General features: G+C 36.4%; 1 protein-coding gene across 1 annotated transcript in view; it reads right to left on the bottom strand.

Annotated features, from left to right (window-relative positions):
* Positions 1–993: 993 nt before the first annotated feature.
* The window catches only part of ttc27 (tetratricopeptide repeat domain 27), a 107,136-nt gene continuing 90,817 nt past the window's right edge, over positions 994–17,312 (bottom strand). Inside the window, exons 15-20 of the mRNA XM_077239467.1 lie at positions 17,212–17,264; positions 12,440–12,605; positions 5,395–5,592; positions 4,912–5,023; positions 2,664–2,764; positions 994–1,473 (exon numbers count right to left, since the gene is read on the bottom strand). Coding sequence (XP_077095582.1) covers positions 1,354–1,473; positions 2,664–2,764; positions 4,912–5,023; positions 5,395–5,592; positions 12,440–12,605; positions 17,212–17,264 — 750 coding nt within the window. The 3' untranslated portion in view covers positions 994–1,353. The remainder of the gene's footprint in view (positions 1,474–2,663; positions 2,765–4,911; positions 5,024–5,394; positions 5,593–12,439; positions 12,606–17,211; positions 17,265–17,312) is intronic.

Genomic DNA, 17,312 nt, shown 5'->3' with positions numbered 1-17,312 from the left:
GACGTCAGACAGGAAGAGTCTAGATTTGTGAGAAATCAGAAGGTCATTATAGAACTCTTAAATTTTCATTGGAATACAGATATTTTTTGAAAGCCAGTAAATCAGCTTTCAATATATGAGTAATCCTACTGCAGAAAGGCTCGACAAACTCTCGATAATGACCCAATTTCATACACGTTTGTTATCGATCAAAAGTTTGTGGTCAGACAGTAAAAATATTTTTATTGTTAAAAAAAATCTATTTCTTTTCTTATTGAAAAGCCCTTGTGAACTTTCTATTCATCAAAGAATCTAGAAAAATTTATCAGTTACCACAAAAACATTCACTGTTTTCAACATTGATTACAAGAAAAATGTCATGAGCACCAAATCAGCATATTAGAATGATTTCTGAAGGATCATGTGACGCTGAATGATGCTGAAAATTCAGCTTTGCCATCACAGGAATAAAATAATTAAACAGAAAATTATAAATATTTTAAATTGTAATAATAATTCACAGTTATGTTGATCAAATAAATGCAGCCTTGGTGAGCTAAAGAGATTTCTTAAAAAAAAAAAAAAAAAAACATCTTTTGTACGGTAATGCACCTGTATAGATATTCTTAAATCAAATATGGGCTTTTCAAATTTGAAACCGACAGTCATAACTCTCATTTTAAATGAACAAATGCAAAATTCTGGTTAGCCCAGTTAAATGCCTTAAATACATTAACCCAGGGATAAGTTTAGTGTGGGAAAAAAGAATAGCATTCTTAAATAAGTTATAGCAAACATTGTCAGAGTTTACATTTTATGCAGTCGTTTAGATTTTTGTCTCGACTCTGATTCAATCTACTGTATTTACTGTAGGTATTGACCTAGATTCACACTTGAATGAGCTACAACACTGACACAATATATGTGATGTTATGTGACCTAGACGTCAGTTGTGCAAACCCTTCTATATTAACTGACTGTACACATGCTCAAAAAACAAGCACAAAGATTAAATTTGTAAGAAAGATGTGTACTATTTATTTTTTTTGGAATAAGGCAACGTTGTACAAAGGAATATTGTTTACAAATTACAGCCGCAAGGACCATAAAATTCACACATTGTGTAATCGCAGGAGCTCTGATTAGGGAAAAGACAACTGACCCTGGACCAGGTCATGATGACAAACATCTTTAACTCAGTCACTTAGTTTTTCACTTAGGTTTTCTCTATCGATTGAACAAGTGACCGAAGTCCTGAGGCCTCCATGATCTCCACATGGGAAGTTTTGTTAGTCTAAAACACGATGTTAAAAATGCACTGTTTAAACTAATCAAAGGGAGGAAGAAAAGGAGGGACAGCAGTGATGTGGCTTCTCATTGGCTGCGTAGCTGGCCACTCAGGTCCTGTAGCTCTGTTACAAGCTGCTCGAGCTCTGTGACATCACCTCTGATGTCATCATGGAGCTCGCCCGTGACATCATCAGTGTACATTTGCTGTGAAGAGAAAACAAAACAAATGTGAGATCTATAAATTATGGCAGCTGATAAAAATAACTTGTATAGCAGTACATATAGATAAAGTGAAACCAAAATTTACATTCATAATATTGTTGTTTCTTGTGTCTTATTGTGAACGATTCATCATTACAAAGTTATTTCATATAAAAAGTCTGTAATATTTCATCAAAACATGCATTTCATTATGACTTTAATTTGAACTGACATCAAGCCCATCTGTCATATATAGCCCACTTTTTAAAACCCAAAATAAAAAGTAGAAATAGAAAGTAACTTGGAGTTTCAAATAACGATATTATCATAACATCCTCATGCCACTAGGTGGCGACAAGTGAGGTGAAATTTTTTATTTGTCATTGAATGATTCATTCAAGACATTCGTTCAGAAATGCTGATTCATCCAGTAATAAAACAAGTATTTGTCATTGTTTGTTTTTTTATCGTTTTGAATGAATGATTCAAATTCAAATTAATTCATCTTTAGATAGATAGATAGATAGATAGATAGATAGCAACAATTAACATTGTCGGAACTCTTGTAAAAAAGGCTACATGTTATTTTATTTAGTTGTCTGTTCAGAATCATTGGATTTTCAATTTGCCCAGAATCGTGCAGCTCTAATACATAGACTATCAGTTTGGTGTTGATTAGATTTTTTTAAATATTTTAGAAAGCAGTCTACATTGATTTGACCAAAATACATTGTGATTTTCTATTTTATATGTAATTTATTCCTGTGATGGCAAATTTTCAGCATCATTACTCCAGTCTTCAGTGTCACATGATCCTTCAGAAATCATTCTAATATACTGATTTGCTGCTTAAGAAACATTTCTTATTTTGATCAAGTATTAACTTCCTTCGCAAATAATAAAAATAAATAAATAATAATCCTACTGACCCCAAACTTTTGAACGGCATGGTCTAAAATGAAGTCATTTTCTTGTTAAATATCCTGTTTGATTGTCACATTATGAAAATAAAATGGGTTTACGTTAACTTGCATGTGCAATTGCATTAAATAGCTAGAAATGGCAATTTTCACAAAACAAACAAAGAGGCTTGTTTTTATTGTTTGTTTTAAAAGACTTCAGCAAAGCTCTTAAATCATAAGAGATGAGTGAGAGAGAGAGAGAGTGTGTGTGTGTGTGTGTGTGTAACTCACTTTGGCTTTGGAGACCAGGCTCTTCAAACTGAGTCGAGCTGAAGTCAGCAACTGTAGAGCCTCTTGAGGATTGTGCTTAGACCTGCTACAGCTGATGGACACTGAGAAACAAGAAAGAGGAATTACCGAAGAGTGTCATCTCCAGCAGTCACAGCGCTTCAGAGAGCGTCTGCATGAGGGCAGAGAGAGAGTGTGTCGGGCTGTCAAAGGTCACCTGCAAAATCAAGGTCTGTGGCCTAATAGAAAGAGCTGCTCATTATTTTCTCTATTGCAATATCGTGTGTATTGTTCACATTGAGTGATGGATCCCAACCTCTGAGCGGCTCATGTTTAATCACTACAGGTATTAGTGCAGCATCTAACAGCATTAAAATAGTCATTTAACACACACACAGTCTGGATCACAACACCTGTCTCCTGTTTTACACATTTTCTTCATTTTTAGCAGCGTCTCTAGCAGAATATGATAATCAAACCAAAGAACAGAACTCTGTCAGTAAAACATGTATTGTGTGTGCTGTTTTGCATTCCCAGCATGCATTAGTGTGCTATTTACCTGCTCTGTTTATCTTCCGCACAGATGGAGGGAAACCGCAGATTCTCAGGTATGAGTCTACCTCAGTCTCTCACCTCTGCATACCCGTCTTTCTTTGTCTTTCATTTTATCATTCATTCTTTCCTTCTTTCCATCATTCATTCTTTGCATCCTTCCTAAATTCTTTACCTTCTGCCTTTTCCCCTTTTCTTGTTTTGCCCTTACTTCTATTTCCACAATTCCCTCCTTCCCTATTTTATCCTTCCTTCTTCCCTCCTTTTCTCTTTCTTTCTAAAGTCCCTTCTTTCATAAATTCCAAAATTACTAAATTAATTCTTAAAAATTATTTTCTTAATTCTTTCTTTCTAAAATCTCTCCCCTTTTCTTATTTTTTTCTAAATTGTTTCTTTTTCTTTCTAAATTATTTCTCTTTCTTTCTAAACTCCTTTATTTCCAAATTCTCTCCCTCACTCTCCTTTCCAAATTCTCCCTCTATCCCTTTCTTTCTAAATTTACCCTCTCTTTCTTTCCAAATTTACCATCTTCCTTTCTTTTTCTAAATTCTATCTTTCTTTCTAAACTTCTTTCTCTCTTTCTTTCTTTGAATTATTTTTCTTTTACTCTAAATTCTCTCTCTTTTTAAAAATCTCTTATTTCTCCTTTTCTCTTTCTAAATTCTCTTTTTCTCTTTCTAAAATCTTTTTTCTTTTCTTCCTTTCCAGATTTATAAATTTCTTTCTAAAATCATTGCTGCTATGGCCTTCGATACATTATTTCTTAATTCTTTTTCTTGCTTTCTAAATTCTTTCATTTAAAGCCATCCATCCTAAATTCCTTCCTTCCTTTCTTGCTATCTCTCTCTTCTCCCATCTCATCTTCATGTTGCTACCTGAAGCAGCATCAGCAGAAGTGTTGTGATTAATAAGTGCAGAGCTCATTAACCACACACACACACACACAAGAATAAAAACAGATCTACACAAATGCACAAGGTAACACAAACCAGTGAAGAATGGTCTCTCACGTATGCACACACACTTCTGTTACCCTTATATCGATCGATCCTCCCCAAACACACACACAGAAAGCAGGCTAGAGTTAGTGGGAAGGGGTGGAGGTGTGCAAAGGGTTCTGCTACATTTGCTGAGCCGCCCCCTTTATAAATCATTAAGATCAACAACAAATAGCCTGCACACTCAAAGACAGCATGCTGATGGAATAAGAAACTCTCAAAAGATGATCACGATTGCTTAGACTAGCCTATCCATGTTCAATACCAACCGAGAATAAAATTTTGCGACAGTTTGATTTTTAAACACAAAGTCAGACAGTTAGAATTGCTATTCAAACCAAATCTTGTGCTCTGTCTCAATTGATGTTTAATTCAACACGCACTCCCTGACCAAACCCTCAACATCCCTCTTAATGAGACACGCAGACAAAAGCATCTGGAAAACACACAGGCGCACGTGCCCACACACACAAACAGAAGTCTGTCTCTGGTGGAGGTCAGAGGGGTAAAAGGCTTGTTTGTCGCTCTTGCTCCCGCTCCGTGTTCTCAATCCATCAGCCCTTTCAGACGTTCATGCGCTGCCACATTAGCCATGATAGAGTGACTCTCTGAATGAGTGCAGGACCACGATTCTGTGTGTCTCTCTCAAATGGCCTTGTAAAAGAGAAAGGCAAAGCATGACTGTGTGTGTTAAGTCTCACCATTAGCCATATCTCTGGCACCTTTCACCACAGATCTGAAGCTGCCCATGTCTTTCTCCCAGCCAGCTGTCTGTGTCTCACACCGATGGGCTTTACTCAGAAACTGTAGTGCCTAAAAACATCAAAATGCAGTTAGACAACATGACTAAACTAGATTTAAAGTAATAAAGCAACAGCTAAAGCTCTCTTCCATGTAAAATTGAGTTTGAAATTGCCATGGTGCAACTTCCCATTCTTCATAACTATATTTACTTTATGCATTTTATCCAAAATGACTTGCAGAGCATTCAAGGTATATATTTTACCACCATGAGTGCTCTACAGTTTTTTCAGTTCCTGTGGAGTTATTGAACTTTTAATACATTTAGAGAGAAAAAAGTTTTGTGAGCGATATATGCTGGAATAACTTCGATATACTGTTGAAAATCACAGGTGCTCTTTCCTTAAGTTAGGCACTTCTTGAAATAAATAATTTAAATGGACCTTTTCATTGTCTTCTACATTGTTGCTATGACCATCGCCGTAGAGTCGAGCGTACTGTTTCCATATTTTGGCATCTGTGCTGTAGCGGGCGGAGACTCGACCAAAGAGTTCCTGCAGTTTTGCTTTAAGATTGGAGGCCTGTTCGCCACGGTGATCTGTCAGGTTCTCCACTACTGCACGCACCAGGATTTCCAGAACCTGATGAAAAAAAGAGAAAAAAAGAGCTCACAGAAATATACAAAATGCCAAAAGGAGATACCTTTCAGTAGGGTGAAACTGACAGCTGTTTAAACTCAGAAGCCAATCGTGAATAAACAATCTGAAAACTAATCTAGGGTTGACATTTACCCTCAGCTGTGCTGTGCCTGATCCCAGCGCCTGACTTAACCTTTCCGATGACGTCAAAATAGCAATCCCTAAACTTGACCTCTGCCTTCTTTGATGTTCCTCGATTGGGCATCACCGTTTTTTAACTTCTAAACATTTACACTGTAAAGGCCTGTTCACACCAAGGACGGTAACTATACCGCTAATGATACAGTTCTAAAAATCATTCTATATATAAAATAATAGAAAGCGCACACCCCAAATATAATGATAACAGTATATTGAAAAAAAAACACACACACACACAACAGAGCTGGGAGATTAGAGATGCTGTTCTCACTGTTCTCCCACACAAACAAATGCAGACTCTCCAGAGTCTGTACATATGCTAGGGAAACCAGAAAAAAGCCAAAGAGTTCATCCCATCTGTCTGAAGAGGTGCATTTATAAATCTCTCACACATTCACAGAATGGGTAACTGAATGGAGACAGAATTTTTGTAAATCAAATTAGCAAACCTAATTCCACAGAAACTTAGTGTGTGTCTGAGAAACTATGGCACTGTTTAAACTTGGTAATAACATCAATCTCAGGTGTTCATCTCAAAAGCGGTGAAATTCCTGTTTATACTCGATAGTATGTAAATGCCTGTTGATAATTTTTCTTTTTAAATTCTAAACGTAATCAAACAATGTGGTTAAATATATTTCATCAAATGTGTTTGGACTCCGTTTACACTTGCATTTAACGCCGTCTACTTCAGATCACCTGAGACGGATGTCAACACTAGGGTCTATGGAGGCTTCAGTGAGGTGTGACTAGTCAGGAGTGTCTGATTCCCAAGAGGGAATCTGTTAAGAGAGAGTAAATGCGTGCGTGACACAGAGACAGAGAAGGCTTTCTCCTCAAACTCCAAAATCTAAACTAAGCACACCACACCCTTAAACTTCACTAAACTACCAGAATACTTGACATGAATGCTGGGCTCCACATTCCTCACTGTGTGTGTGTGTGTGTGTGTGTGTGTGTGTGTGTGTGTGTGTGTGTGTGTGTGTGTGTGTGTGTGTGTGTGTGTATATAAGTGCTATTAATCACAGCCTTCACACAAAGTTCCACATGTGTTTGTGTCTGTATGCTATGTAACTAACAAGCTCCAAACTGCACTGTAATTACTAGAGCAGAACCAGAATTTGTGGTCCTTAACTGTGTGTAAGAGAATGACAGGGATGTCTTTGCTTATACGCTGCTTTGCCTAGTTCTATTAAGTAGTAAAAATCATAAAAATGACTACAAAAAAAAAAAAAATTCCCTAAAGAGTGGCATATGATTTATATACACACTACTGTTCAATAGTTTAGGGTTGGTAATTTAAAAAAAATTGCTACCAATGCTGCATTTATTTGAAGATTAGTATAGTAAAAACAGAAGTTTTGTGAAACATTATCACCATTTCAAATAACTAGAGAATATGTATTTTAAAATATATTACTATTTAATTTATTATTGTGATGGCAAAGCTGAATTTTCAGCATTGTTACTCAAGTCTTCAGTCACATGATCCTTCAGAAAGTTTACTTCAAAAGAACAGCATTGATTTGAAACAAATATTCTATAACATAATAAAAGGTCTTTACTGCTTTTGATCAATTTAATACATCCTTGCTGAATAAAAATATGAACTTCTGAAAAATAAACAAATACTACTGTGCCCCAACTTTTGAGCGGTAGTGTATTTTGATCTAAACTTTCCTTTTTTTTTAAATTTATTTATGCATTTTTTTGTTATGTACCAATTTTTTTAATTAGGATGGTGAGCAAAGTTTTTGATGCGTAAGCATATAATTTACAAACCTGGTGACTGCTATTAGTGTGATTGGTAAGCTTGATCGTGAAGTGATTGCTAAGACCATAAAAGTAATACAAATATGATGGTGTGTTATGATTGACAGCTCCACCAAAAATGACTAATGATGTCACATTCTAAGCATTCCAGAGCACTTCAGTTCACTTCATCAGTAGTCTTTGTTATTTACAAGATGAAACATGGAAAACTGACAATCAAGTTATCATGCAATTCAAACTCACTCACTCACCATTATATGTTTGGTCTAAAACGCAATTGCTCTCATGTTTTGCGGCAGGACAGCAAAGCGAGTGAATTTTCTGTGATCTTTGCTGGACTGTGATATTAAGAGTGGGCAAAAGTAACATTTTAGCAACTGTGTGATAGTGAATAGCCCATAACAGGCACAATACCGGTAAACATGAAAATCTATGGGTTCAATATGCGTCACGACTAAACTCAAGTCATCGTTTTTAAATACCGCCGCTTTCACAGTCCACACTACAACGCGAAAACGACATTTTCAAATGTATCCAGGTTGGAGAGCGTTTTCAAAAAGCTTCGTTTTCCTTGTTAAAAACGCTGGCTCAGTAGGACAGAATGCCAAAACGGAGAGAAAAAGATGTGTTTTCAAATGAAAATGTATTAGTGTGGACAGGGCCTAATGTTCACACTTTAACTGCAAACAGACTGATAGAGACCAACTTCATCAGAGCAAACGGCCTCCACAGAGTTCAATGTGTTTTATGTGGACCACATGTTCTCATGATAGTGAGTCTGTATGGCCACATTGTCCACGAAAGCATGAAAATATACAGTGCACATTACTCAAGTAAAAGTTCATCCTTCATCGCCTCTCTCTTCATCACCTCTCTTTACAGCTATCATTTTTTCATCTTCACAACACTATCTCTCCTGATTCTTTCATTCACCTCTGGACCTGTTCAGGCTGCTCAGCAGATGTGCTGAGATCTTTGTCATTCAAGTCAGTGGTGTAATATCTGTAAAGTCTCCGCAGACATTTCCTCTGAAATTTCATTTTTCACCTCAGAGACTCTTATAAGCACTGTTCTACCTCAAACTATTTGTTAATCGGCCATCATCTGAATATTGCATGAATGAAAAACAGCCTTATATAATGAAAAATTTACTTTTATGGGCAATATTGATGATAAATTTTTTTTTTGAGTTTATAGAAACATTTTATGAAAAGTTAATTATCTTTTGTGAAATAGTCTATGATTATACATGCACACGCACGCGCACACGCACGCGCACACGCACACGCACACGCACACGCACACGCACACGCACACGCACACGCACACGCACACACACACAAATGTTTAGAAGAGAGAATTGTTTTCAACATTAATAGTAATATGTTTTATTAATATTTCTTGAGCACCAAATAAGAATATTAGGATGATTTCTGAAGGATCATGTGACACTGCTGAAAAAAATCAGTTGTGACATCACAGGAATAAATTACATTAAAATATAGTAATATTTTAAATAGTACTAAAATTTTACAATTTTGTTGTTTTTACTGTATTTTTGGATCAAATAAATGCAACCTTGTTGAGCATAAGAGACAGTTCCAACAGTTACAGTTTCATTTTGCACCCACTATTCAATCCATCTTAAAATTAATCTATACAAACAAATAAAATGTAACAAAATAAATGAGAATCAGTATGGTACCTGTGACTGTCCGCTGGTATCATGGAACATGTGAAATGATTAGCTTAAATGGGCTTTTTGAATAAGACTATAGATGATGGGGAAGTGATACGTTAAAGGGGAAATTGAATGGGTGTCTAGGGTTAATTTCTGCACGATCCCTTTAAGTTACAGCATGAAATTAAAGAGAGGCAATATTCTCCTGGGAGGAGCGAAGGAATGAAGAATGGTACTGAGAGAGAGAGAAAGAGTGATAGAGAGAAAAGAGAATACTTGATCCATCTGAATTCTTTTTTTAGCTCAGGATGAGGGAGGATGGGTCGCTTTTTTCTCCGTCTCTGTGGAATGTGAATTAATAGGTGGGATCAATGACAGAGACGAGTCTTATGACCGTAGACTAAGATGTTCGCACACACGCACAGCATTTCCCCATATTAACAGATGTTCTCATCTAATTTCCCAATAACACGCATCTGAAGGATTTCTGTACGAAGAGAAAAATGATGAAGGGAGTAAAATGAACAGTAGAGAATTGAGTGATGATTTTGAGTCCAGCCAAGCGCCGAGATCCCAATTACCATCTGAAACTCTCACAGGGGCTGGAGGCGAACGCTAGCGGTGACCTTTTCAACTTCTGTGCTTTCACATCACAACTTTTAATTGATGAGCTATTAGCTGCTCACCAGACGTAAACGAATAATCAGAAGAATTGAAAATGGAGGGAAAAAACGGGAAACGAAATTAAATGCGACAATGTAAGGAGGGGAAATGTATATACCTAGAGTCTACTAATTTAAACCGTATTTAGAAAAGAAATTAAAACGTTTCAATACACAGTTGTGTGTGTAAAAGCAGCTGGCATCCTGACACCAGATTATGTCTGCGCCCCTTTGATCGTAGACCTCACCTTAAACTTTATTTCACAAGTAACCATTTTATTTATTTATTTCCTCTAAGGTAGAAACAGACATCCATAAAAAGCTGATTCTCAAAATAGCAAACAAATGTTTAGATGTTGGAAGTGTTGGTAAAGGCAAAAACACTGTTTTCATGTATCGGTAAATTTTTAGATTTTGGGCTGTTTTGCTTTTCATAAAGTGTTTTATTAAACTAGTGGAAAGAAAACATCCAAAATACAGTTTTACAGTAAGTGTTGCTTTTATTACACTATCTATATGCATATGTAGATTTCAATTACAATACATATCTTTATAGGAAGGTTTCTACATTTTTTACATATTATTCCTATCCATATTCTGAAATTTTTTACCAAGTGGTTTGTTCATATATAATGTACTTGATTGTATACAACAACTATACTCTCGAAAGTATTTTCAGATTTATTTTTTTAGTGATAAAAAGATAAATCCAAAATCCCATCTCTAAAAACGTTTAACTTTAATATGTCAACAAAATGGCTTAATCTAGTCAGATTTCTGTCCTGGAAATCTATGCAAATTAGTGCATATTTAATTAACAATTCGATATTTGATACATATTTAATTGCCACGTTTGCATATTTAAACAACATTTCAGGAAACTTTTTTTTTTTGCAATTCTTTATTTAATCAATCAGCTGGGAAAATGTGTGATATTGAAATAATAATAAGAAATAAAGACATACTGCAAGAAATAGTCACAGTTTAGGGGATAAAGACAATTGTTAGAATTGGTTCCAATGACGAGAAATCAAGTCACACTTCAAGAAATAAAAATTGATAATAAAAACATGTTTTTAGAGTGAAAACAGATGTTTCTTGAGCAGCAAATTAGCATATTATTAATTAAGACAATACTTCCTTGATAAAGATGTGTGTATTCTGGGACTGATTTGCTACTCGCTCATACACTGCTAGAGTTTTCAGATATTTTGCATCGTTCACAAAGTAGAAGGGTGGGTATTTAAAAATTAGAGATGCATGAAACCGTTTCTTTTTTAAGATGAGGCCATAATTTCTGTGAAAATAAAAGATAATTTACTGCCACATGGTGACCCTGGAGCCACCGTAAAGTGAAGGCGGTAAACAACTACCGGACAATTTGACTACCAAATGATAAAACAAACGACGCATTTAATAGGATGTAGCAGCTGGTACATTAACCAGCCGCAGTGCAAACGTGTCAAATGGCATAAAGACATGCGTGTTATGACAGCAGCGCTATTAGATTCACGGCTGACGGAGGAGAGGTGTGATGGGGCCACGAATGCAGAGGGACATACAGGGGTGCGTGTTTAAAACAGAGCTGTTTGGATGAATGTGAGCAGACAGGAGCCCATCTGGGGTACGAATTACTTTGTGTGTGCTATATTGGCAGATTAGGCTGAAATCATTTCTCTCTTCTCTCACACAAACATTCACTCATCAAAACTCAGTCACTCTCACTTACACACAGCCTCTCACATGACCGTTTCTTCTGCGCATGCAGTCGAGCAGCTGTTAGTGTGGTCGAAAACATGATGACAGGCAGCAGACATCATCTGCTTTACACTGGTTATACAAGCCAAAGAAAATTCACTTTTATGTTGTTGTTAGACATATAATCTGAGAAAATCTCTGAAAATGTACACAAAAAGAAATAGTTTTGTAGGGTTGCTCCCTAACAGTCAACCAACCGTTAGTCGATGAAAAGACGTTTGGGCGACCAAATTTTAATTGGTCACAGAAAAAAAAAACTCCATAGGGAGTGGTGAAGTTACGCAGTCCATAATGGACAGGTCGTTAATACGGATGGGCCATGTGGTAATTATGTTGGCCAGGAAATTCAAAGGTTTAATCAAACTCAAAAATAGCTTATCATTTGAAACATGTTTTGAAACACTTTACATGGCTGCTCCCTCTAATGTTAACTTAGATAAATGTACGCTATTATTAGGCGCATATACAAGTATGGAAGCTAAATTAGTACAACGTTTACTGCATGACATTTAACTTAACGTACATTTCTCTCTATACAAGTTTACATTTTACTGTGCAGATGACTAGTCAGCATCAACATCTTTGCATACATTATTTTAAATGTTTTCTCCTTGCTGTTTTCCTCCCCAACACATTCATAATCATTACTTTTGGTGGTGTCGCTGTGGCAAGTTTAATGCGTGGGCTTAAGAGCTTCATTTATGTTTTAAAATCTTTGGTCGGGGCAGCCCTAGAGTTTATGGTAAACCTGAGAAAAAGCGTGACGTTGACTCACCTCCACGTCCTTGTATTTGTCCTTGAGGTCCATGAGCCGATGGTAGGCTCTGATAGCCTCATTGAACTCGCCCAGGTCTATACACACGGCAATGAAATTCTCCCAGATCTGCCATCGCTCATAATTACACTTGATCGCTTCCTGAAGGGTGCGGAACGCCTTCTCCCTGGAACACACACACATGAAACAAAATCAGTGTGTTTAGCAGAACTACTATAAGCAGAAGTTGCTCATGGATGGATTAAACTGTATGGCAGAACCAAGTTTTGCGTTTTCCTCTCTAAGAAGGGTTTTTGGCAAACTACACATGTGGCTAAGTATAATTGTTCTCTTCCAAAAACCTAGAGAGCTGCCTGCATAGAGAGCATTTTCGGATACAAAGACTGCTCCAAAATGTACGGTAGTCAGCAAAATGACAAACTCTGTAATGTCAAACTCTGGAATCTATTCAACACATACCCTACACTGATATGGCAAACTTGGAATGCTTTGGGGTGAGCTAAATTAAAAAAAACAAGTCATTCAGGATGTGTGGTCGAGTTGATCATTAACATTTTAAAACATTTACAATAACAACACAATCAAAATTATTGTTTATGTAATTGAAAAAAAGAGTGAAAAAACTAGAAAGAGAAAGAAAGAGCAGAAGAAAGAAGCAACAAAAAAGGGCAAAATATCAAAAGAGGGAGAGTGAAAAAAAAAGTGAAAGTGACAAAGCAAGCAAAATAGCGCAAAAGTACAAAAAATTTAAATGAGTGAAAGAAAGGAGATCTTAAAGTAGTAAAAGAAAGAGTGAAAAAGATGTGAAATGTGCAAAAGAAAGCCAAAGAGGAAGAAAATTGAGCATACTGTACATTCACATACACGGTTTATTTCTATGCTTAGAGTACTGGATCATTAGCTTTGCAACATGCTAAAATCAAACTCCACTGGAATCAGCTGCGAGTCTCCAGTTGCGCTTCATGACAGGAGTTGTGTGTAACAGAGCATTCCAAATCAATCACTTACAGTATGAGGTTTCAGTAAACACACTGCCTGTATAGACGCAGATCCCTAGGTTTTAAAAGAGAGCTCATGTTTTTGCAAGCGCTGTCAACAAAAGCCTATGACACAAGGGTAGACACGGGTTTCATTATAACATCTAAAGCCAGGTTTCCTTTGAACACATGCAGGTGCGTGCACAATCTCCCCCCCACACACACACACTTCACTGTTCTAGATGGTCCCTAGGAGCGTTAATCAAGTTTTAATAGAAGATTCCAAAGACTCATCTCAGGGATGAGTGCACAGAGCTGATTGGACGAGGAGAGAAATCATTCCCAGAATCCCTCAGGTGCACGCTGTTACAGTGGTGTTCCAGGAAACACATTCGTTCCTCACAGGAAATCAGCAAAAAAAACTCCAATCACGTCACGCAACAAATATCCTAACTGGCATTTAGCTTCCAAATCTGGTTAATATTGGCGGGTTGGTAGTTGTGGTGAAGCGCTGGCTCCTGGGGTAGACACAGCAAGAGCCCGGAGGAGATTTATCTTTGCAATTACAGCTGCCAAAGTCATTCCTGCAGTAATTGAAAAGCAAGGAGGCCTCTGAGGGTCCCCAGCCGATGCAGGATGAAGGAAACACAGAAACGCAGCATAAATCAGGTCAAACAGAACCTGAATAGGGGCTTATCTACAGTTTGTACATAGTGGCGATTTCAGTGAGAAATAAGTGAGTGGGAGCAGTGGGAGCTATTATTTAGCTAATAACTGATCAATTAAAACTTTTAATTTATTTTAAAAAGTAATTTATTCCTGTGATGTACAAGCTGAATTTTTAGCAGTCATTTAGTGTTACTTCAGTGTCACATGATCCTTCAGAAAGCATTCTATTGTGCTGATTGGCTGCTCAGGAAACTTTTTTTTTAATCAATGTTAAAATCGTTTGTGCTTAATATTTTTGTGAAAACATGATTTTTTTCCCTTTTCAAAATTCGTTGATTAATATTTTATTTTAATTTTTTTATTTAACCTTTATTTATCCAGGTAAACTGTTTGAGAACCACTTCTCATTTACAAACATGACCTGGCAAAGAGGCTACAGGAATAAATAAGAACATACTATACAGCTGTACATAGTCAAACACATAACACATAGAACAAACAACTAAATTAAAAAAGATAGACAACAAAAGAGTGCTTAAATATGTGTGTATAAATATGGTTCATGATTGTCAGCAGGATCAAGAGTCAACTATGTAATTTTCGAGGTTTTGCTTAAAGGTGGAGATTGGGATCAAAGATGTAAGTTTCAGGGTATTTTGTAGTATGTTCCAGTCATGTACTGATGCAAAGCGGAAGGCATTACGTCCAAAAGTAGTAGAAGTAGGGGGGGGGGGGGTACTCAATTTAATCAAATTACTTGATCTTGTGTGATGAGTGTTATGAGCGGCATGAAGTAGGGATGACAAATAGAGATGTGCCTTGCCCAGAATTGTCTTATATATGAAGAGAAACCGATGATGGAGCCGCCTGGTATAAAGGGAGGGCCAACCCACCAGTTTATACAGGTCACAGTGATGAGTGTGAAAGGGTGCATTAGTGGCAAAACGGATGGCTGAATGATAGATTGTGTCAAGTTTTCTTAATGCTGTTTTTGGTGCCATTCTGTAGATAATATCGCCGTAATCCAAAATTGGCAGTACTGTCGTCTTAACGAGGGTGCATTTGGAAGCATGGGTAAAGGAGGCTTTATTACGGAAAAGAAAGGCTAGTCTAACTTTGACTTTTGTTTGAAGGTTATTGATGTGTGTAATAAATGACAGGGATGAATTCAACCAGATAATAGGGGTGTGCCATATCATACCGTCCACGATAATACCGGTATACATTTTTACATGATAAAAAAGTGTCATATCGCGATATCAATGATATAGCGACGCGATGACGTATGGCGCATTTACGTTCCCTAGCACGCACAACAACAACACCTGTCTGAGCGCGAGAGCAGAATCGTCCGATGACGATTTAGCAATTTCACAAACAGATTGAGTTTTGCCGACGCGCGTCTTCTCTCGCCCGCGTTTAGGAGTCGGGACATGACTGAATGGTCTCTTGCACAATCAGGCCATCAGTGCATCGTAACTAAAGTTTATAATTTTCAAGTCTTCTTAATTCTTATTAGTTTAAACATTCAAGCGGTTTTAAACTATCCAGTAAGCTACTCGCGCACTCTCTGAGAGAGTTGCACTGCATGCATGCATAGAGTAGGCTACAGCTCGCGAGAAACTAAAGTTATTTTTCGCGGATTATATCGCTTTAATGGGGGGAAAAACGCAAAATTGTGTAAAACTTCCGGTTTTGGTAAGTATACTCATAAACACTGTCGGTTATGTATAAAACGCGTGTGACAGTGTGACAGACAGTATAATGAAAACAGCAATGGTTCCGTGCACAAGCTGTAAAAGTGACAGCAGCCATAGGATATGCGTCTGTCATTAATGTTGTCGTCAAAACAACAAAAGATAGCTTTAATTGTAATGAATGTGAATTATTAGCCTATGTATTTAATTTAATCAGGAAACAGAACTAAAAGACTATGTGTTATTTTACATTTGATTACTTTATTATGTTTCTGTAGTATTTCTGAATACTGGTGTTAGACCTACACACATTTAACATTTAATTCAAAGATTGAAATCAAGCTTCCTTGTGTTGTGTAAACTCTTAACAACAAAATTACCACATTGTAAAAACGCAATGAGTGAGCAAACATTTAGGCGAGATAAACATAAGAAAATTTTCAACAACAACAAAAAAAAAAAAAATTCTATATCGTCATAAATATCATTATCGCAAATATTCTTGAAATATCGTGATAGAATTTTGAGGCTATATCGCCCACCCCTACCAGATACTTAGATTTTTATATTCTTTGACATACTCCAGAGGTATACCGTTCATGCAGGTGATTGTAGGTGGAGTTTCTGTAACCTGTTTTCCGCTAAAAAGGATACATTTTGTCTTACTGGCGTTAATACGGAGGTGGAGACTGTCAAAGAACTGCTCTATATAGGTGAAGCTGAGTTTAAGACTGGAAGCCGCAGAATTGGGAGAGGAACCAACTGAGTACAAAATGGTATCCTCTGCATAAAGATGAATCAAGCATATTAATAGGACATTGGATGTTTATTAGTACTTATAAAGCACATATTAATGCATATATTAATATTAACATTACCTAAACTTACCTTACTAACCATTAATAACCAGTAATTAGGAGTTTATTGAGGCAAAAGTCATAGTTAATAGTTAGTTAATAATGAGAATTGGACCCTAAAGTGTGATCGAAATGTTTTATATCAAAATTTCATTACTGTCACTATTGATTAATATAATATAATCAATACACTATTGATTATATATAACTATTGATTATTATCTTGTACCAAAAAAAACAAAAAACAATAATGGTTGCATTAAAATAACTTCAAAATACTCTGAAAATTATGGCTCTCTGATGGCTAAGTATTCAACAGATGTCATGTATTGTGACAAAATACTAACATATATTATAATATTATGATATTATTATTATTATTATTATTATTATTATATTATGCCTTTGGAATCACAGCTCATCCGAATATTGACGGAAAGCTTAACTGGCTTCTTATTAGCGTATTTATTGCAAACACGCAATAAATAAAAGAAAGTCCTGGTTCTACTCTTATTGGAATAAACCACCAGAAAAACAGCTTTTTTCTTTATAGTGCAGACACTCATACTCACTTCATTCTCAGTTTGATGTAGGCCGTGGAGAGGTTGTTCCATGCTTCTGAATTCTAAATGTAGGAGAGTAACGATCAGAGTCAGATCCACGGGTGAAAATC

Source organism: Siphateles boraxobius, unplaced genomic scaffold (assembly GCF_051911475.1).
Source record: "Siphateles boraxobius isolate OS27281-9 unplaced genomic scaffold, OSU_SipBor_1 22, whole genome shotgun sequence".
Taxonomy (NCBI): domain Eukaryota; kingdom Metazoa; phylum Chordata; class Actinopteri; order Cypriniformes; family Leuciscidae; genus Siphateles; species Siphateles boraxobius.
Note: the sequence above shows the minus strand (reverse complement) of the source record. Positions and strands in the feature narration are given on the sequence as shown.